Below are 20,509 nucleotides of genomic sequence, written 5' to 3'. Positions count from 1 at the left end.
AATAACTTTATTAGATAAAATTAATAGTTTAATTTTATGAGAATAAAGGTTATTTGTAAAATGTTAATTGAGAAAAAAATTTAAAATTAAACCTGATATTTCAATCAGTTACTCTTGATCACTTCTGGAACCAATTGCCAATACCCATCTTTGCCTACTACTGTTATTTCAATGATTAACACAAACAGAAAAGCAATTCATTGGCTTTAAATCCATAAATTGATCTCATTATCATTCACATTAACAATTACGGCAAGAGCCATAATGTTATATGTTACAAAATCAGAACATGTGGTTTTGTTTCAAAATACAGAGTACCACATGCACTATGAAGTGGCACAAGCCATGTTGCACTCCAGGAGCAAGGAGCCAACAATGGAAGGAGGGTGCTGAAAAACTTGTAGAATCCTAGAGAGCATGCTTGTAGTTCAGTTATTGGATAATGTAAAGCTCTTGTTTAGCTATGAAGTATCGGCCGATAAGATCTCCTGGTTCCATTATAAATTGTTCCTGGAATGTACCCATTCGCTTACTAGGAATATCGATAGCAAGATCTTTAAAATTAGCCATGCCCTCTACTTGTAAGCCGTCCCCACAGATAAGAAACTGATTGCCGATGATGAGGGATCCTGAAACACGGATTGCAACTCCATCTCGACCATGAGCACGACATTGAAGTTTTTCTACAACATGCACAAGCTTTTCAGGGGGCCAGTCACCTGCTAAAGTACTCCGGATATCGGACAATGTTGCATGGATATCATTCGGACCAACAAATTTTTTCCCTGAGAAACTGAAAACAAAAAGGAAAAATGGCCTTATTAGGCATAAACATAAAGGCACAAAGTGTTGCCCATATAATTTTAACCAAGTTCAAACATGTTTTGTAACTAAAAAAATGGAAAGTACTTTTTGCCATATGGACATTCAACTGCAGAGCTTTTAGATAGTTATCCTGTTCTTCTTAATTAGCTTCCGCAGAAATATTCATTTCCAATTGAGTTTACTCTTATGTCAGTATTTATCACCGTGGTAATACATTTGTCAGAAGAAAAAAATCAAAGGAATTGATTATCTTAGAATCTAATGTCCTTGGAGGGGCCTAAAGTGCATACAATATATAATCATAGGGATCATTCAGCTGATTTACCATGTAGACAATGAAAGGAAGATTATTACTCGGATTGTTCGTTACCTAAAAGTTGAATCTTCATTGTAAAGGGTCCTTGTATGATGCCAGGTTTCGTCAGGTCCATCGAATAGTAAGTAATAGTGTATTGTCAGCATCTGATCATGTAAATATCAGTGTTAGTATCCATTAAGCATAAATAAAAATGATAATCCTCTTCAAGATTTTGTCCAATATTATATGTAAATTCCAAGTTCCAATAACTTTTCTATGTTAAATCAAATATTTTGACTTGAGTAATTAATCATAGCATGATGAGACTATCTGTTTTATCTTACCCCCAAAGTTTAGATAAAAATTCATTATGCATTTCTCCATTAGATACTGAGCTCTGATGGCAACGAATCAATAGTTAGATAGATCAGGAGATACCACTACACCTGATTTTCTAGTCATCCTCGGTGAACCTGGCCTTTTGACTTTAGCCACCGGAAGTTTTTTCACATATTGATATGCTAACTAGCACAATTCTATGATTAATATACTAACTTTGAGAATATGCAGCAGCGGGGTTTTACGTCCTATGCCCCAACATAAGTAAGAACCAACAAATGCTAACATATAAGTCAGTAATACTGATTCAGTATTATGTAGATGCCAGATGCTGTGCTTATTTATATACCATTTGGCTATTTCACATTTAAATGTCTCAAACTTCATGGCTAGATTCAATGGAGAATCCAAAAGATGAAAAAGAACTATGACCTCTTGCTTTGTGTAACTGTCTGAATGTAGTGTAAAGTATGAATTTCTTATACTCACATCAGCCAAATCTTTCAGCCTTTGTGTTGGATCAAACAGACTTCGAACAAATGCTGCTAAGTCTACTCTAGTGTGCTCGTGCTTTTTAATAAACGGGTGGGAAAGAAGCTGCAATCAGACAACATCAATTCAGTAAATGTTAAGTTTACATTGTCATGTCTTCATTCTGTGCAGTATAATTACCTGTTCAGCTGTTGGCCTGGCATCCGCATCCTTCTGCAGGCAAGCATCAATAAATGAGCAGAACTCTGGTGAAAATTTGTGTTCTGGTGGTGATGGTGATGGATCATCCAAGATCTTCCATGAAAATTCAGCAATTTTAATGTCAGATTAAAAGAATTAAGAACCAGGTGGTAAAGTTTCAAGCAACATTCAATACAGAAAGATCTGTATTAAAGGTATTGTCACGTTACCTGCAGCATGAGATTAACCGGTCCTTCATTAGCTGTATATGGAAATTCTCCAGTGCCGCACTCAAAGAGAGCAAGACCAAGGCTCCATATGTCAGCAGGATAAGAATAGCTCTCATTTCGGATTCGCTCAGGTGACATGTATGTAACAGTCCCAACAAAGGTAGCACACTACTAACAAGTCAGAAGCAGTTGTTAGACATTTATAATGAATTTTAATTAGATAACAGATAGTCATAACAAACCAAACCAGCATATACCAAAGCCAATGGCAGGCAACAAAAAAGCAAGCACAAATTGATTAATATCTAACGACTGACCATTGCCATTGAATTATCTAGGCCAGCACTTATGCCGAAATCTGTTATTTTTGGTTCCCCCTTCAGATTTACAAGCAGATTTGCAGGCTTGATGTCTCTGTGAACCAAATGCCTAACTCCATGCAAGTAGCTTAGCCCCTTGAAAATAGAAGGATACAAGTTGTGTGTTAGCTTAAAAAGATGCAGCATATACTGGCCAATGGCAACCTTTTTCATTCAGAAAACCATAATTGAAACAAAATGAGATATTGTTACCTGCAGGAGCTTCTGAAACATAGATGAAAGAACTGGTTCTGGTATACTTTTCTGTAATCTTAAGATATCTGCCAGTGACCCTCCATCCATGAATTCCAAAGCTATGCTTATTTGCCCCGAGTCCGGGGTATAGAAAGCTCCATGGAATTCAACAAGACCCTCAGAACAAGGTGCCTCACAAAGGGTCCTTATTTCTGTCAGAAGCTGTTGTCTTTTCTCCTATTATCCAAAAATGTAATATTGAATTAAGAAAAATCTACTAACCGGATGATGCTCTTCACTCTAGAAACAAATATAGCGAGCTTTTTAAGCAACAATTAGATAATAAGAAACAGCTGACAGGCACATCTTTGCATCAAGAGTACCTTCTCAAATATATTAATTTTCTTCAAGGCAAGAATTCTATGAGATGGAATATGCATAGCTCTCTGAACAACACTGCTTGCCCCACTACCTATTGCCCCAAATATCCTCATCTCATGAGACGCACACCGATATGTCTTTTCTCCTTGATCTGATTCATCCACAGGTGAAGATGTGCATTTTTGCAATCCAAGCTCGTTAATGTTGTACATTCCATATGATCTACTCAATAAGTTGACAGTTCCACTATCTGACAGCTTCACATAACCAAAAAAGCATGCACATATTAAGAAATAAAACTAACTTCAAACTGACAAAAACCTACTAACTACAAGGTGAAGCTTACCATGTAAGAATCACAAGGATCAAGTGTTGATCCAGCTGAGAAGCCCTTCTCAGCATCGAACAAAGGTGCTAGCTTCTTCCTAAACTCTTCTAATCCCGCCATTGTAACTCAAAATGGCAATAAAATACACATTGATGCATTCCCTCTCACTCTGTCCAGTGCAGAATCAGTCTCATTATCTCAAAAACTTCTTGAACATAACATGTCTTACAAACAAAAAGGTTCCATTATCAAGAAAAAAAGAATCAAATCATTTTACTGCCCTTTCACATGGAATTTCAAAGTATCCAACCAGGATTCAAGAATCTAACAAAATCAGAGGAAAATTCTGCTACAACACACTAAAGACATAAGGGTCCAATTCCAGTTCCCATGAAATTAGGGCATTAAAAACCCCCCCACTGATCTTTCTTCGAAAAATTTGATCTTGCACAAAAACTATAAGAAATTGATATAAAATAACACCAAATTCAAGTTCAAAACTTTAAATTCAGCAAATGCACAGAATAATTAATAATAATTTTACGAGAATTAAAATTAAAAGAAAAACTCACAAGTTAGGAATCCGTACAGCTGGGTTTTTTGAGATTAACTGCTACCGGTAGACATTTTTTTATTAGGCAGTTACTTATCGTAGTTTCCTGTCTTCACCATCCGGAACACGACGGGAGTTGAGTTCATTGCAGTTACAAACTTTGCAGTTCTTGTTGTTGTCTAATCAAAGACAGCCACGTGTAAAATGGGCCATGATCAAATACTTAAAGCTAGCCCAAGGCCAGGTTGACAGACTCTTAACATCAAAACATTGCATATGTTGGGCTAGCCCATCATTATTCGTTTTGGATCCACAGCCCAATTCTTTGTTAAACCATTTATATTAAGAAATAAAAAGATACTTAATTTTGAGTGATCGGAACTCGGAAATAGATAATCCACGATCAAACTATCTATCAGGCTCACGGGTTTGACCTAACTTGACTCGGGACATGAATTGAATTTTTTAAGTTTAAACTTGACTCGATTCAAGTATATTATTATATTAGCAAATATTTTATTTAATTTAAAAAATAAATATAATTTAAATAGACATATTGAACTGGACTAAACATGGATCTAAATTATAAACATATAAACTAATTAAATCTAACTTCACTAGACAATGTGAATAGTTTGAATTAGAAAGAAGAAGATTAATTATAATTTACAATCATTATATTCGAATCTGAATAATTTTTTACGCGTCGGAATATAAGATTGAAAAAAAAATTATAAGAAAAGCTAAATTGGGTCGAAATATCTTGGATCCCACTTGCTTGAAATGTGATTATTAAAGTCCATCATCATCATCATCAATATCATCATCGTCTTCATCATTATATTGTTATCAAGTGTAAATATCATTAGTGGAATCTGATTCCTCCCTACAAATCTATGACTAAGATTTTTGATTAGTTCCAGACTAATCTTGGGGCTTTATTAGGCAGGAGAAAAGACGTTTAAGAATAGACCAAAATTGGCAAAATCGGCTAATGAATCAATCCAAACTATGGAAGCCACTGACAATGCCTGAAATTGTGGGCTAATAGTGATCACAAAATGAGACAAATAGAGGGTATTATTAGTACCATATATATATATATATATATATATATTTTGTTAATTTCTATCCAATCAATTGTTTGTCATTATCTTTTCGTTAATTATAAAAAAAGAAATCTTAAGATTCGATTTCAAGTCTACAAAAGCTTTAATTTCTCACATAAAAATCAATTGATGTATCAAAGTCATTTGTGATTATATGCTCGAAGTAATGTACATGTTATCTTTTCACTTGACGTTCATGCATCATATCACGAGATTAAATCTCGAAATTATGGATAAATAAACGCTCAAGTTTTTTGATGGAAGTCATAGTAACATGGAGATGAATGTTAGTAGGAATCATTAGACATTCATGTTTCCATCCTCATGTCTCCAAAGTCCGAACTGCAGCCAAAGATATTCAATCTTGGTTATGGTTACCATCTCTGATTAATCAAACATATAAATAATTTAATACTAGAGTAAGATTAAAATAAAGTATATGTACATCATTAATCAGCCAATAATAACTTATCTAATCATTAGGGCCATGCCATGATTATTTGAACTTAAAATTATTATTCCTCCCTATTTCCTTCCCACCCCCCCCACAACTTTTCTCCATCACCCATCACAATCTGACCCAATGCCAATAATTTGCATTTAATAATATGAGGCAAGAATCAATGAATCATATCGGCTTCCCTCCCACAGAAAAGGCTAGCTAAAGACAATGGTTTTAATGTAAACTAATTTCTAAGTATATATATATATATGCTCATTGTTCATGACCATTAAGCTATCATTGCATCAATGTGATAGAAAGAGAATATAGACATAATTGGAACTGCAGGGATTTTGGAGAATATAAGGGTACGCATGCATTAAAGAATAGTAGATCCAATGCATCATAATGAGAATATCTATATTAGATTATCATGAGTTCTTCTATCATTGTTTACACTAACTCCCTCCTTTCGATTTAGAAAGGAAATAATGTGGACTAGTTAATTATAGGCATCGTGCCTACACATGCACCCTTCTCTTATATATGCACCAGATTAATTAACATTCAAGAATTAATAACAAGGAAAAGAAAGAAAAGGAGGCTAAAGCCTTTATGGATCTCTTTACAATATGAGGTAGAAGATTCTATTGCGATTGATCATAAACTTATAATTGGTTTTAGCAGTACTACTTAAGAAATAATTAATTTATATAAAGCATGAAGCTGCCTCTTAATTATTTGCTTAGTCTCTTTAATTAATATTCGTGAACTTTATATATAATCCAACCCCTATATCTATATAAAAAGAATTAATTATTTATTTTTTATTCATATCATGAACATGTTTCACACGAATAATTTAAATTAAATAATTGTAGCATTCACACGTGTATATGTGTCAAATCAATAGTATTTCTTGATTTCATATACAATTGTCAATATATTTATGTTTAACCCTCCTTTAGGTTTTTCTTTTTCCTTAACTTGCAATTGTAAACATGTATCAAGTTGCTGGCTACACAGGGTGAAATATCCGAGAGAAAATTAATTGCTAACATATTGAGTTATCTCCATTGTCTTCAATCTCTGTGTGTGTATATATATATATATATATATATCAGAAAATTTAAAATCGTTTCAGGCTGAAAATTCATGAGTACATATGCAGCGTTGTCGGCTTGCCAGCTATAGGGACAAGATATGGTATAATTATAAAGAGCAAACCGAGGAGACTGAAAGTGAGAGAGACCCAACCACAGTTTTTATTTGGTATCCGTCCTTATATTATTTCAGTCTTAGCTTGTCTGTAACTACAGTGACAATTTTGATATACATAGTGCAATTCTGATCAATGAAAATTCAATAATAGAAGTTAACAGTAAAGGTCTCAGAGCTTCTTTGCTAATAGTTGAACTCAATGATAGAACCCAACAGAGCACAGTTTCAGAGAGTTGGGAATTAATTTAATGAACATCTGTTAATATAAAAACTGGGTTTATGCTTGATCTCATGTTAAGACTCTTATTTCTTCACTTGCGGGCTGAACTTGTATTGTTGACAGAAAGGGAAATTGGGTATTTCATGCATGCGCATTTACACATATCTGGATTAGGAAATGCTATCATTTTCAAAGACTTTTTCACTATGGCAGTAGCATACGGCAGAGAGATAAAAAAACTTTAGGTAGACTGTCTTGTGGCAGATATATTGATCTGATTGATTCAACATAAAAATACTTATACTTTAGCACCATATAAATGGATATATATAATAAGAAGAAGAATGAAAAAGAATCTATGTCTAGACCAACCCTAAGGGAGCACGCGGTTGGGTAAGTTGTGTTGATTGGATGATTAGTTGACAATTTACAAGCATAAAACGTCTGTGCTTTTTGGCTATATGACAAGTGATTAAAAGCTTGATAATATTTATATATCGAGCAAAAGACTTGTGCAGATTGTTTGGCAACCCTTCTGATCATATGCTATTTGTCTTTTCCATATTTACCTAAACTAAATGTGTGGTTTTGCTTTTTCTTCTGCTAGTTTATTGAATATGCAATAACCGCCTGCTATATTCAACCATAACTATCTGTATATATCCAATCACTCACATGGTTGAAGTCAAAATTTTAATTGGTCTCATGAGTTTTATGATCAGATTTTGTCCTTGCCAAGCCATTTGGTTGTGTATAAACTTTTAGTATTTCAAAAAACTTTGTTCTTTTTTTGGGGGGAGAGATGTAGAGATGTGAGTATTCAAGTTGGATTCACCGGTTCCTGGAACAGTGGTTGGTATTATTATAAGTGCAGTGTCATAGTCATCCTTTTGTAGCCCCATTTATTACCCTTGTCTTTTGCTTTCCATTTGTTTTCTCACCAAAATGCTCTTTGCCTCCCTTTTCTCCCATCTTCCTTACCTTTTGCCACTGTGTTTGCAGGCCTCCCTCTCTGTCCTGCAACTAGGGTTTCCTCTTTAAAAACTCTCACATTCAATAATAAAACCTAAGGAATTTTCTTCTTTCTGTGGCTGCATAGTCTTTTTCATTGGGACAAACAATCAAGGGACAGAGATCTTGAAAGAGCCTACTCAAGGGGAATAGAGGTAGTATTCTTTTTTCCCCTCCTGATTAAACAACCTAGTAATAAAATAGGCAACTACAACTACAAGCAGCCTATTTAATGCTTTTATTCTTCTTTCTTTTTGGCTTCCTCTTTTCTTTTGCTTCGTTTTGAGCTACCGAATCATGCTTTACTATAAGGCCTGATCAAGCTTGTCCCATAAAGAATTTGACAATTCAACAGATATTTTTTACTTTCCACATGAAAAAAATGATCTATTTGTTAGCACTGTTGGGGAGTTTTACATAGTGCCAGTAAGCTCTATGGAATCTTGGGAAATCTTTGTGGTCCTCAAGAATATTGGAAGGATTGTTTCAGTTTGTGCAACTGTTTGACCAAATTCAAGAGAATCCTAACACAGGAGTCTATGCATGTTAATGTAATGATACATGTTTTGTTTCCTCTCTTGTATTTCTATTTTTATTTCCATGGTTTGTTTTTGACTTTTGGGTTTTTTTTTTGGCTACAATTCAAGAGAAAATGTTCTGACAGTAGTATTTAAATTCAAGGAAAGCTGCTTGGCAGGTCAGAAAAAGCAAAAGTGTGCTTGAAAAAGAAGATGGCAGATAGTGCTTTCCTTATGCAATTTCTCATGAAATCTTTGTGGTCCTTATGCCCTAGCCAGATGTTTCTCCATGAAGTCTTGATATGTTGAATTCAGAACAAAAACCCTTTTTCCATTAACAAAGTCAATGAGCTTCTAGCTACCTTAAAGAAGAAAATAGATGATTCTAGTAATTTTGAATTCGTCAACCATGACCTTGCAATAGTTGAACAGAATAAAACATTATGGTTGACAAATTATGATGCGTGATGCATGCATTAATTCTTTGCTGCAGAGAATTAGATGGCTTCCTCCAGCTATTCCAATGCTCCATGTGCTGCCTGTAAGTTCTTGAGGAGAAAGTGCATGCCAGATTGTATTTTTGCACCATATTTTCCGCCTGAAGAGCCGCAGAAATTTGCCAATGTTCACAAGATATTTGGTGCAAGCAACGTCAGCAAGCTGCTTAATGAGGTGCCACCACATCAGAGGGAAGATGCAGTGAACTCTCTTGCCTATGAAGCTGAGGCACGGATGAAAGATCCTGTTTATGGCTGTGTTGGAGCCATTTCGGTCCTCCAAAGACAGGTGATGAGACTCCAAAGGGAATTGGATGCTACTAACGCTGATCTAATTCGCTATGCCTGCAATGAAATGCCACCAGCCTCGATATCCCAGTATGGAAGAAGAACAGGTCATCATGGCGGTGCTGCAGGAGCTGCTTCTTTCAACCAAAATTCTGGTTATTACTATCCCTCTCAGTGGAACAGTGATGACCCTTGTGGCGACAATGAGAGATCATCAGGAGGTGGAAGCATGTGAGCCTGTATCATGTAATAAAGCTAGGCATAAATTTTAAGCAATGTAGCATGTAAGTTTGTAGCATTGTATGCATGTGCAAAATTATTACTAGGTGGGATTGGGAGGTACACCCATTTTAGCTCTAGGGTTTCTTGCTAGTTGTGGAAATCTGATAAGGGACTGTGTCATATCATGCTATTTTATGGTATGCCATTTATTACCCTGGTGAAATGTTAGTGTTTTCTTAATTATTTTACCTAATTTCTGAAATCCCCATTAATATATATATATATAGCATTTGATGTGACTGTTGTAGCTTCCGAGGAGGTTTCCAAGCTTGCATTAAGGTTCATCTTCCATGGCGTGCATGCTTGGTTCATTGCTTGCTTTGAAGCAGCTTTGGATAGGGAATCAAACGCAGAATATAAACATCTCTATCCCATATCAATCTCTATCTTACCAGGCAAATAAAACTTGAAGCCTGCATTTCTGCTTATGGCAAATTAATTAACACTCTAGCTTTTGAGTAATTAAGAAGCTTCCGACTGCAACTTGATTATATTATAATTTGCATATCATATCCTTCTCCCTGGGAGAATTGATATTGAAAATGCCCAGCAATTATAAGTTATGCCTGTTTGTTGCCTTGACAATAGTAGTTTAAAAAGGTCATTTCATATTCAGTACTATACTCTTTTGAGGCCACACCAACCTTCCATAGTTTATACATATACCTGCGCCCACCTTGGCCAAACGTCAACAGTTACAATCCACCAACTGCTTAACAAAAATTATACCGCAGGTTTATGCAGCGTAAGTAACAGGATCACTTACATTGATTTATTAACACACACAATCATTACTCATTTTCATGTTCTAACATGATGTTTACATCATTACCAGGCGACCACTTCCTGATCTAATCCACTCTCAAATTTCCTTTGCAGACAGCACTGCATGGCAAACCAAGTGCAGATTAACTGTGCTGTAGTTGTCTATACTTACAGTTAATTAGAAAGTTGGTAAATATAAATAAATATATATATATATTCCTAATTTGTGATCACCTTATTTACTTGGTATCAAACAATTTTCCAAGTCTCCAAGTCAAGAGCTAGGCAGGCCAGTGCATCTGGATTTTTATATATCAGCAAATGGAAGTTCTTGGTAGTTGGTATAGAAAAGCAAAAAAAGGTTGCTTTTATATGTAAGAGTGGCAGGATGTTTTCACCCCACTATGTAATCTCAGTTATCTGCTAAATAACATAATAAATCAACATCACAATCACAGAAAAGGTAGCAAAAGGAAAAGCATAAAATAAACTGGCTCAAAATCTAATCCAACAGAACAATACTTCTCTCTTTTTTTCAACCAAGCATGTACCGTAGCCATGTAGGGACCTAAGTGTGAACAAAGGAAAAAAAGAGCCTGTTGCAACTTGGTTCAATTCAGAACCTGATTTTCCAAGGACAGATAGTAAAAGTATCACTGTAAATTTGTTGACTTTCCCTACCCCTTTCCCCTTCTCCTTCCCAAAAACCAGTTTAACCCCACAAAATATAATATATTTGATTGTAAAAATTTCCCATTCCATCTCTGCAGCACTGTCATCATCTGTAAACAGTGGGAGGTACAGGTGCCTAGCATTGTAGGAAGCATAAAGGCATTGTTTTCCCATGTGAGGGTACTTGTATCAACAGCAAAATTAAATTGCATGAAGATCTTTAGCTTTGATTTCTCACCTTTCTTCCTTTGTCTCTCTCATCCCCTATATTCTTCACTGTTCACCTCCCACATTAATTAGACCCCTCACAGACATTGGAGGAACAAATTTACTGCTGCTTCACATGCTGTGGAGGTATATAGCCTAACCACCCAAACTTGATGTTCATTAATTATATATATCCAAAACAGATACTGACTCTTGTTCTTGCAACTGTTATGATTTTTTTTTCCACATATACATATATATATATATATATAATTAATGTATCATTTGTTAAGTACCCATTAGAAACATGCCAATTGCCATTTTGTTAATATTATTATCATTAATACAAAATTAACCCTCTTTCATTCTATCATCTTTGATGAATTAACTAAAACTATATAATTATGAATTTTTTTATGGAAAATAATGCAATTTATAAATGGAAATGAAAATTAGATAAAAAAACTAGGAGGAAGTGTAACCTTTCCCAACAATATATAGAGCCAAATCTAGCTAGCACATTAGCCAAATCACTGGCTTTATTCAATGTACACACCATGAGAAAAAGAAACCAAAAGGATAGATTTAAGACAAATCTCTGAATTTCCTCAACCATACTCCTCCATGTCTAACAACTGCCAACATCAAAATTTAATTAAATTTGAATTTAAAAAAAGTGTAAAAAAATATATTATATAAACTCTTTTTTTCTCTTTGCCTTTAAAAAAACAGTTGAAAGATTTCATTAATATAAGTTACAACAAGAGCATAAAATTGAAAAGAGAACAAGAAAATAAACAATTAAAATGTTAATTTTGTTCGATTAATTAGGGTTAGAAAAATTAATGGGATTTGATTTGATGTTCGTGAACGTAAGATCTTATTTAAGATTTTTTTAATAAAAAAAATATGACATGTGACGTTTTAGAATTGTTTCTTTGATAAAATACCTTAACTTTTTTAATTTTTGGATATAATTTCACGCGAATTCATTAATATTCTAAATGAAAACTTTACCCTAAAAACCTAAACACCGTTAATAAAAAATATGAAATATCGAAATTGCCCGTACATTTTGCATATCATTTAATCTATTGGAAGGGCATAAAAGGGTAACTATAAAAACGAATTTGGCTTTCCCTAATGACACTCAAAAGTACCATAAAAAACCAAAATTGATGTGAGTGCACATGTTATGTGTACAAGCCAAGCTACAAAGGCCAAATTCAAAGCGAAGAAAAAGAAATTTGAGAATCAAGCCCAATTTAGGTAAAGCTTTGATTATCAGATACCCACTTGGAACTTAGCTAGTACAGTGTAATGCTTAAGGGTAAGGGAAAATGTCTCCTTCTACTCAATCACATCTCTTTTTCTTAGAGGAAGGGGAAGTGGGGGTGTGTGTGTTCCTTATCTTGATCATTATCATCTTCTCCCCCTTTTTTTTTTCTCTCTTAATCTTTCTTTCTTTTTGTATTGTCACTTTAAATCAAAAACATTATAGTAAAAGAAAGACGGTTCTATCATTGTACTACCACACAATAATTAACTAAATAATTATTAACTTATGTTTTTAAGCACGTGTCACTGTAATTTCATCAAAAAAAAGTACAATTAACGGGTTGAGTTTTGTTTAAGTAAAACGAAACACTGGTTTTGCTTTGTTCCATTCCTCGTTCCCTCAACCGAAGATATCGATCAAAGAAAAGTGGGGGTGTGGAGGAGGACTTGGGTGAGAAAAACTTGGTTAGGAGAAGAAATTGAGGGAGAGAGAGGGTTGGGGCGGTGGGGAATATTTGGGGTTGGGGGTGACCTCAAAGATCCTATATGTCTTTCATTGACATACAAGGGAGAAGCACGCGAGCGCAAACTCGGAAAAAAGGCAAGGAAAAAGCTGATGGTAAATAGGGCTGGAGCCATGGGTCCCCAAAAGGTCTACTACAATGCTAACCCATTACCATTTTCCATTCATTTAACTTACATTCATCTGTCGTTTTCAAAGGGTTCTGGACGGGCCACCACACAACCGCCCAAGGGGAAAGAGGAAAAGGGGAGGATCAAACTGACCCAAAGCACACAAATGTTCTTGCGATGGGGAAGATTTTGATTGATTGATTGATTAGACGTGCCCTTCAAAGGGGCAATTGAGGCCCACTGGGCCTCCAAACATGTCATATGAACAGGGCAATCATCTTTCAATGTAACCAAAACTTCTGCATCAACAAGATGAGATTGATGCAAAGGTTGCTCTTTTCTTTTTTGGTCCCGGCCCCCCACCCACATTCCCCTTTGCCCCTTTGGTTGGTGCAATAGTCTTTTTGAGGGTGGTCCAGCACCCGCACGTTCGGTATGCCATTTGTCAGTTTAGGTTTTTCTTTATGTATTTTGGCCCGAGAAATGCGCGTTTAATAACATCCGTTTGTTTACGTGGATGTGGATAGGTTATTGTTACGAACTTATATTTTTAATTCAAAAGATATATTTATTAAGTAAAAATAAATTCGTGTTACCTTGATTATGTAATCGTCACTATAAAGTAAAGTCGGTGGGGGTCAAAAAAACTTACTCGTATTTCTTCTTTACTCATGTCTTACAATCAAATGTGTATTTGGTTTGTATATGCTGGTTGGCTAGCTAGAAGAAGATGAGTATGCATTTGGGAAGTGCCATTGCTGTCTTTAACTCATGGTCAAGAAGAAACAAGTTCATATCTAAAACCAGATATGGTTTGGTTGTTCTGCATACAATTGTTGGACAATAACCCTTGAATGATGCCATGGGAGATGGCATGAACTTGCTGGGTTCAGACTCTGTTCCTTAATGCAGAGAGATGACAAAAGCCTTATTAGAAATGGTCATGAAGCCCAACCGACTGCAGCCAAGCAGCAGGTCTGGTTGGGTCCAGTTCTCTGAATGCAAAGCTTGGTAAAGGGCCTTGAAGTCTGAAGTCCAACGTTAACAAAGCATAAATTAATTAAGATAAGCTCAAAACAGAGATATTACAAGGCAATAACAAATGCTACTCAAAGGGCCAGTCCAGAGGTTTTATGTGAAGCTCAAAGAACAGAATTGTCAAGCTTATGAGTGTCTGAAATTAAATTTTAAATTTATTATTCAAAATCGTATCATTATATAATATTCAAAACACTTAAATTCATTAAATATCGAATTAAAATAAATTTAAAATTAATTTTTATGTATATATTATTAATAAGTATTACATTCATTATAAATGATTTTATAAATAAATATATATAATTAAAGTATTTTAATTATAACAAATCATTATTTATAATCAAATTCAAATAATAGAAATTCTACCCGAATCAGTGACGAGTTCTCGAATACTGCTTTAATCTTATATGATCGGATCGAATATGCGAGAACAAGAAAAAACAAAAACGGGAAACCCCAAATAGAATAGGGACAATGCATGCAAACAAGCAATGACGTGAACGAATGAAGAATGTCTTCTTGCGAAGGATGCATTTAGTGTGCAGAGCAGACGGTGCGGTTACCCTGTGAGAGCAAACAAGAAAACAAAGGAATTGAATGGTTCTGGCTGGCAGAAGCACTTAAGCAAATTCCTCCAACTTCCACTGCACCATTCTCTGCAATGATCCGCATGTCGCAGTCAAAATTTTTTAACCAAAAGAACTGTTTTAAGGAGGTCTGCTTGTGTCAGTAAATTATATCTCTGAAGGGGAACCCCCATTGACTAGCAAATTAATCACAGGGTGAAGTTTAAGCTAAGAAACCTGATTGGTACTATGAACTGTTTTAAGGAAATTTAGTTTCAAATTGTTGGGATGTCATTGAGATGTGGAGGCTCTGGATTCTGAATGATCGGCTGAGAAAAGAGCACATTCTTCTTATAATTGAGAGAAAAGACGTGTGCATGGAAAGACGAAATAGAAGGCCATGGCCTCTTAAAAATGAGGTACAACCCACTTGTTCCCACCCCAAAAGCACAACGCAACATTATTGCAGAAGGACAAAAGCAATGTGGCAAAAAAAGAAATGTGGGAAGACATTAAGATGGGTTCTCTCCTCTTCTTTGGTTTTTCGGCGTACAGGAATCACAGTGAAACTTGTTTCTCATGCAAAGCCTCAGCTCACCATGTCATCCCCCTACGTGTCTCCACACTGCAAGCCTCACTCCTCTATAAAGATCCACCACCGTAACTCTCTCCCTTCACCTCTCTTTCTCTCTCACTTTTGCTGTCATTGACATAATCTTTTCTGTATTTGTGAAAGCTCCTAATTTAATCTCTACCAATGGCTGACCGTGACCGCCCTCACCAGATTCAGGTTCACCCACATCACCGCTTTGACCAGGGTGGTAAGAACCATCAATCTGCTGGTGGACCATCAGCGACCCAGGTTCTGGCTGTGCTTACCCTCCTCCCTGTTGGTGGCATTCTGCTTGCGTTAGCAGGGCTGACCCTCACTGGCACCGTCATTGGGCTCTGTGTGGCCACACCACTCTTCATCATCTTCAGCCCGGTTCTTGTCCCAGCAGCCATTGCCGTTGGCTTGGCAGTGGCTGGTTTCTTGTCCTCCGGGGCTTTCGGGTTGACGGGGCTGTCCTCACTCTCCTATGTTTTTAATCGCCTGAGGGGGGCCACCGGTACGGAGCACCGGGACATGGACCAGGCTAAGAGGCGCATGCAGGACGTGGCAGGGTATGTAGGACAGAAGACTAGGGAAGTTGGACAGAGGACCGAGGGCAAGGCTAATGAGGGTACTGTAAGGACATGAATTTGGAAGAAGGGGTACCCGCTTGCATGGGGAGGGCAATAAAGTGCAGTCTTTTTCATTCTCAAGGTGTTGTCTTTGCAGTTGTTCGTGTATGCCTGGTTAGCCTTTCTAGTTGAGGGAGAGTGGGCAATGTAATTAGACCCTGTATTTGCTGTCTGTTTTTCAGTTTAATTTGTTCAATTCCATGTATGCTTTTTCTTGATCTCAAGCCAGTCTCTCTATCTCCTGTGAAAAATCTACTTCCAGACGTAGCTAAACAGTTTCGCCTGCGGACAGAATTTCAGTTTAATATACCCTTGTTGCTTTCTCCATACCTATAAAATGCTGAACCCTTAGCAGTTTTGCCTTGGCAGATAATCTTTAGACAGATTATTAACAGTTGATCAACCGAACATATACAATAAACAGAATATTACCGGAATTCAGAACAGAAATTTTCCAAGCATAAGATTAATTGCTAGTTTTACAAAGTGAAACCAATCTTAAAACACGCAACAAAATTCTTCCGTCGGCCAGCATTACAATGGCATATGGGAGTTGGTTTCCTGCGAGAAAGGTATTGGGTTCATTGACCAATTTGCTCAGACTGAGCCCCGGCTTGCGCATCGGTGGAACCAGGCTCAGCAGCTGGCTTTGAATTGTTAGGTATCCAAAATGTAAGAACAGTTGATGCAGCGACGAACATGGCCCTACGAGGAGCCCACTTCAAGCATGCTGCAACACCAATGTGGCTGTTCCAAGCGGTCACCTGCATGAGAATTGCTCAATGAACCCGGGAAACATCCTTATTCAAAACAATAAACACGGTTAGCTCCTCTTAGGGAACTTCGTGGACACTTCAAGAAGGATGCCAGAGAACATAATGACAGACTGATCAAACATATAGACAGATGCCCAAGTTATTAGCAAAATGTAGCATGAGAAGCAATGGGACTAAGCAATGAACAATGTGCTTGATGGCTGATCATGAAAATCAGAACAAAAACCAAAAAAAGCTCACTGGAGAATTAAACCCCCAACAAAGAAAGAATCGGGAGAGCACAGATAGCATAAAAGGGTTTCAAAAGCAATCAAACTTGATGTTAGTAGGCCTTTTGCATCTTTGCATATACTCCTTTCCTCATTTAGTTTAAGAAGGGAAAGAGAAAAGGGGTGAGCAGCGCATAATAAACCCATACTCAGTGCCGAGATATGATGTATTTGTTGTTTCAATGAAGCCAAGTATAACATGAGAAACTCCATTAGAAAAGGCTTTACCTCATTTCGCATGTTGATGTTCCAAGCATGCAAGGTTCCATCTCCTGACCCTTCAATAAGTTAACATTAAGCTCAATCAACCATGTATCGAAATAAAACACAAAATAAAGGTAATCAACAAACAGAACCTTAATAGGAAGATATATACTCAATTTACAGTGTAGTATTTTAAAAATTATTCAACAAAAACTTAATGCCAAAGATACCACAAGTGCATATATTCTTCTCAAGTAGCAAGCAGGACAAGGAATTGGTACCTGAGATCACATACTGACCATCCGGCGTAAAGGTTGCCTCTATAGTTGTATTTGGAGATGGTTCTAAACTGAACCCACAACGCTGCACAAATAAAAGTTTTAATCTAAGTATTAAATCCAGACATCATCTTATAGGATACAAGCTTGGGCCCTTAGGAAAAACTGAGCTAGAGACTTTTAACAAACATCTTTTGGAAGCATTGACTGGCAGGGTAACTAACCTTCTCTCCTCCATATGCATCAAGAACATAGATGTTGCTATTTGTGGTTGTCAATAGCATTGATTTGCCATCATTGCTGAATTTGATATCACAAACCTCAGCTGTGTCTCCACCAACTAAAAATGTGTCAAAAGGCCCCTATATTCGGAAAAGTAAGTCAAACTCATTATACTAATTATCCAAAAAAAAAAGAAAGAAAGAAAATCAAACTCATAACAGTGATAATGTCAAAACACATTCAAATGCTTAATGAGTTAAAACTTAGAACCTTGTCATAGGAGCGTGAATCAAACAATTTAATAGCACCCCCTTCCATAGCAACGGCAAAGACAAGGCCTTGTTGGTCATATGCTACAGTAGGTCTACCACGCAGCCGTAAAACTCCCTGAAAACTACAACAGTAAGCATAAATCACATTTGTGTATAATTTTAGATGACGAAATGCAGATTGAGAGCGTAAGCCCGTATGCAGACCATTATTATAGAAGTACATTAGGGTAATGACGTTTTTGTCATTGGAAAACCGTTTTTATTAGCATTTTACATGGATAGAGTCTTAGTATGCCTCTCTCTCTGCCTTGTTTGGGGGAGAGGGAGTGGATTAAGGAGGGAGCATTCTGCTCTCAATTAAGCATTCTTTTTCTCATACATAAGTAAGTTTCCTTTATAAGTCTTTCTTAATTACCCAACAGTTGCATAGAATTCATGGGAAACCAGAAACCAACCTGACAGGCATTTACACGAAGATCCCATATCCTCACACTGTGGTCAAGAGAACCTGACATGAAGCTATCGTTTACCGGAGACATGCAGAGGGAAACAACTCTACAGTAGCAGATATAATGAAACTTATTAGCATTATAGCATTGGAAAATTACATAGCAGAGAAGGAGACAACTCCTTAAGAAAGAGAGAAAAAGAAAAAAAAAAAAAAAGATGAGCTGAGGTACACCCAAAAAAACAACCCAAAGGTTTTCATATTTTTAATAGATTCTTAAACACAAGGGACGCAGATTAATGTATGGATATACACACAGGTCTCAAAACCATGCTACATGAAGCTAACATCTAAAACCCTCATTAAAATATTCAATAATTGACATACATTAAACATGGATATTCAAGCAGCTCTGTTCTTCTATAATCAAAACTCAGCTCCCTTTAAGCAAACAGTCAAGACCTTTGCTTGAATTGACACTAAGAATTACTAACCTCTCTTTATGTCCTTTGAAGTAGCGAAGGCATCGGTTATCATACATCGAAAGATACCGTAGGGCTTCTGTTAACAAAAGAAAAGAGCAGAAGCAATTAATATTGTTTTGTTATCATATCAAAACATAACAATAAGGCCTAAACCATCCTAAGAAACTCACCTCCAGTCGACTCCAAATTGTGTCTCGAAGAGCATATAACAGAACTAGGATGATGCGTGAAACATATGCGATCAGCCCCATGTTTCTTATGATATGTTGTCTTTAACAACCTAAGGCACAAAATTAAATGATCATTAATGCAACCAATAAAAAGGGTTACTAAGACTTACAATGTTCCAGCACTAAGCCCAATTAAAATCACCACAACACTCGAAATTCAAATCATATTAACAAACCAAAAGCCTTCTCAAATGATAAATTTTTACAGTTAAGGATTAAAACCAATATAATGTTGAAACTTGAAATGTGGGTAACAATTTGAATAGCTAATTAAATTAAGAGCAATATCTTCATTTTCCTTCCATTAATCGACTTCAGTGAAAAGAACGACAAAACTAACTTCGCATTGGCAATGTCGTAGAGACGAACTGAATCGTCCTCGCTGGCTGTCACCAATAGATCGTCTTTCCGGTGAAAGTCAAGTGAGTTTATCTTTCCTCCCTGGAAAATATAAACCAAAAATGAAGGAAATAATCAATTTGAATACTCAAAACGGATTTCAATCAGTAAGCTCAAGCAATAAGTTTCCAGTATCCGAATTGTTGCATTCAAAAGAAGAAAATAAATAAAATAAATCAGAAGCGTTAAGCAGCTGGTTTTGTTTTGTTTTTTTTTTTGTAGCTTAAAAATTATTATTTTTTTTTTTGATTTAATGGGGGAATTAAAGAGAATAATAGTAGTGGAATATTACGAAGTCTGAGAAAACTGCGCCAATCGACATGCTGCGCACCGTTTCGTCGTTGAGCTCTGTGATTGACATCGTCGTTGTCGTCGCCATTTTTTTCTCTTCTGATATTTCTTGGAGATGGAGGGTTTTAGGATTTAAAGACAAGGCAGGATGACAGATGAAACTCAACGACGTCGTAGAAGACGGATTACCTTCACGGACAAATTCACTTTTTTTTTTTTTTGTTTTAAAGCTCTATTATACATTTATACTAACTAACTTACAGTACATTCCATCTGTAAACCCACACCTTTATTTAAATTTCATTTTTGACCCTTAACCTTTAAATTGTTTCATAAAGTTTCTGACCTTTTTGAAACAAGACATAATGTTCCAATAAACCCCTAAATTATTAAAAAATTTAAATAAATTTTTATCTTTTTATTACTTTTAATTCAGTTTTTATATTTTATTTTGAGTTAATAAATTTTTATAATTAATAAT

At 36.0% G+C, this 20,509-nt stretch overlaps 4 protein-coding genes across 6 annotated transcripts; 2 read left to right on the top strand and 2 right to left on the bottom strand.

Annotated features, from left to right (window-relative positions):
- Window positions 1–175: 175 nt before the first annotated feature.
- Window positions 176–4,350, bottom strand: MKK3 (mitogen-activated protein kinase kinase 3). Of its 2 annotated transcripts, none has more exons than XM_021443405.1 (10): window positions 4,200–4,350; window positions 3,646–3,796; window positions 3,302–3,556; window positions 2,937–3,155; window positions 2,682–2,819; window positions 2,365–2,532; window positions 2,135–2,248; window positions 1,952–2,059; window positions 1,196–1,287; window positions 176–793 (listed from the first exon to the last, which is right to left on the bottom strand). In XM_021443405.1, the coding sequence occupies exons 2-10, from the start codon at window positions 3,745–3,747 to the stop codon at window positions 433–435; spliced, it is 1,557 nt and encodes a 518-aa protein (XP_021299080.1). In that variant the 5' UTR covers window positions 3,748–3,796; window positions 4,200–4,350; the 3' UTR covers window positions 176–432. The 2 variants fall into 2 exon arrangements, with proteins under 2 accessions (XP_021299080.1, XP_021299081.1); XM_021443406.1 differs by having other exon boundaries at window positions 4,217–4,321.
- A 3,424-nt stretch (window positions 4,351–7,774) lies between these two features.
- LBD25 (LOB domain-containing protein 25) lies at window positions 7,775–10,001 on the top strand. Of its 2 annotated transcripts, none has more exons than XM_021443384.2 (2): window positions 7,775–8,338; window positions 9,195–10,001. In XM_021443384.2, the coding sequence occupies exon 2, from the start codon at window positions 9,203–9,205 to the stop codon at window positions 9,719–9,721; it is 519 nt and encodes a 172-aa protein (XP_021299059.1). In that variant the 5' UTR covers window positions 7,775–8,338; window positions 9,195–9,202; the 3' UTR covers window positions 9,722–10,001. The 2 variants fall into 2 exon arrangements, with proteins under 2 accessions (XP_021299059.1, XP_021299060.1); XM_021443385.2 differs by lacking the exon at window positions 7,775–8,338 and adding an exon at window positions 8,364–8,734.
- Window positions 10,002–15,490: 5,489 nt separating this feature from the next.
- LOC110427785 (oleosin 18.2 kDa-like) lies at window positions 15,491–16,455 on the top strand. Its single transcript, XM_021443386.1, has one exon. The coding sequence runs from the start codon at window positions 15,688–15,690 to the stop codon at window positions 16,168–16,170; it is 483 nt and encodes a 160-aa protein (XP_021299061.1). The 5' UTR covers window positions 15,491–15,687; the 3' UTR covers window positions 16,171–16,455.
- A 111-nt stretch (window positions 16,456–16,566) lies between these two features.
- On the bottom strand, window positions 16,567–20,189 carry LOC110427783 (Transducin/WD40 repeat-like superfamily protein). Its single transcript, XM_021443383.2, has 10 exons — window positions 20,030–20,189; window positions 19,679–19,779; window positions 19,279–19,388; window positions 19,118–19,184; window positions 18,631–18,730; window positions 18,174–18,290; window positions 17,906–18,043; window positions 17,685–17,766; window positions 17,428–17,477; window positions 16,567–16,918 (listed from the first exon to the last, which is right to left on the bottom strand). The coding sequence occupies exons 1-10, from the start codon at window positions 20,114–20,116 to the stop codon at window positions 16,736–16,738; spliced, it is 1,035 nt and encodes a 344-aa protein (XP_021299058.1). The 5' UTR covers window positions 20,117–20,189; the 3' UTR covers window positions 16,567–16,735.
- Between the last annotated feature and the right edge of the window lie 320 nt (window positions 20,190–20,509).

The sequence above is a fragment of the Theobroma umbraticum genome, unplaced genomic scaffold (genome assembly GCF_002168275.2).
Source record: "Theobroma umbraticum cultivar Fairchild unplaced genomic scaffold, ASM216827v3 scaffold_239.0, whole genome shotgun sequence".
Classification (NCBI taxonomy): domain Eukaryota; kingdom Viridiplantae; phylum Streptophyta; class Magnoliopsida; order Malvales; family Malvaceae; genus Theobroma; species Theobroma umbraticum.
This window is presented reverse-complemented; position numbering and strand designations above follow the sequence as displayed.

What these genes read in the sequence shown, in the direction of transcription:
- LOC110427785 (XM_021443386.1), top strand. Translation starts at nt 15,688, where the DNA reads ATGGCTGACCGTGACCGCCCTCACCAGATTCAGGTTCACCCACATCAC.
- LOC110427783 (XM_021443383.2), bottom strand. Translation starts at nt 20,116, where the DNA reads ATGGCGACGACAACGACGATGTCAATCACAGAGCTCAACGACGAAACG. An exon ending in GCGCAGTTTTCTCAGACTTC is followed by an intron (nt 19,780 to 20,029) that starts GTAATATTCCAC and finishes TATATTTTCCAG; the next exon opens with GGAGGAAAGATAAACTCACT. An exon ending in ACATCAACATGCGAAATGAG is followed by an intron (nt 16,919 to 17,427) that starts GTAAAGCCTTTT and finishes ATTCTCATGCAG; the next exon opens with GTGACCGCTTGGAACAGCCA.
- LBD25 (XM_021443384.2), top strand. Translation starts at nt 9,203, where the DNA reads ATGGCTTCCTCCAGCTATTCCAATGCTCCATGTGCTGCCTGTAAGTTC.
- MKK3 (XM_021443405.1), bottom strand. Translation starts at nt 3,747, where the DNA reads ATGGCGGGATTAGAAGAGTTTAGGAAGAAGCTAGCACCTTTGTTCGAT. An exon ending in TAGATAATTCAATGGCAATG is followed by an intron (nt 2,533 to 2,681) that starts GTCAGTCGTTAG and finishes ACTTGTTAGTAG; the next exon opens with TGTGCTACCTTTGTTGGGAC. An exon ending in GGCTGAAAGATTTGGCTGAT is followed by an intron (nt 1,288 to 1,951) that starts GTGAGTATAAGA and finishes TTACATGATCAG; the next exon opens with ATGCTGACAATACACTATTA.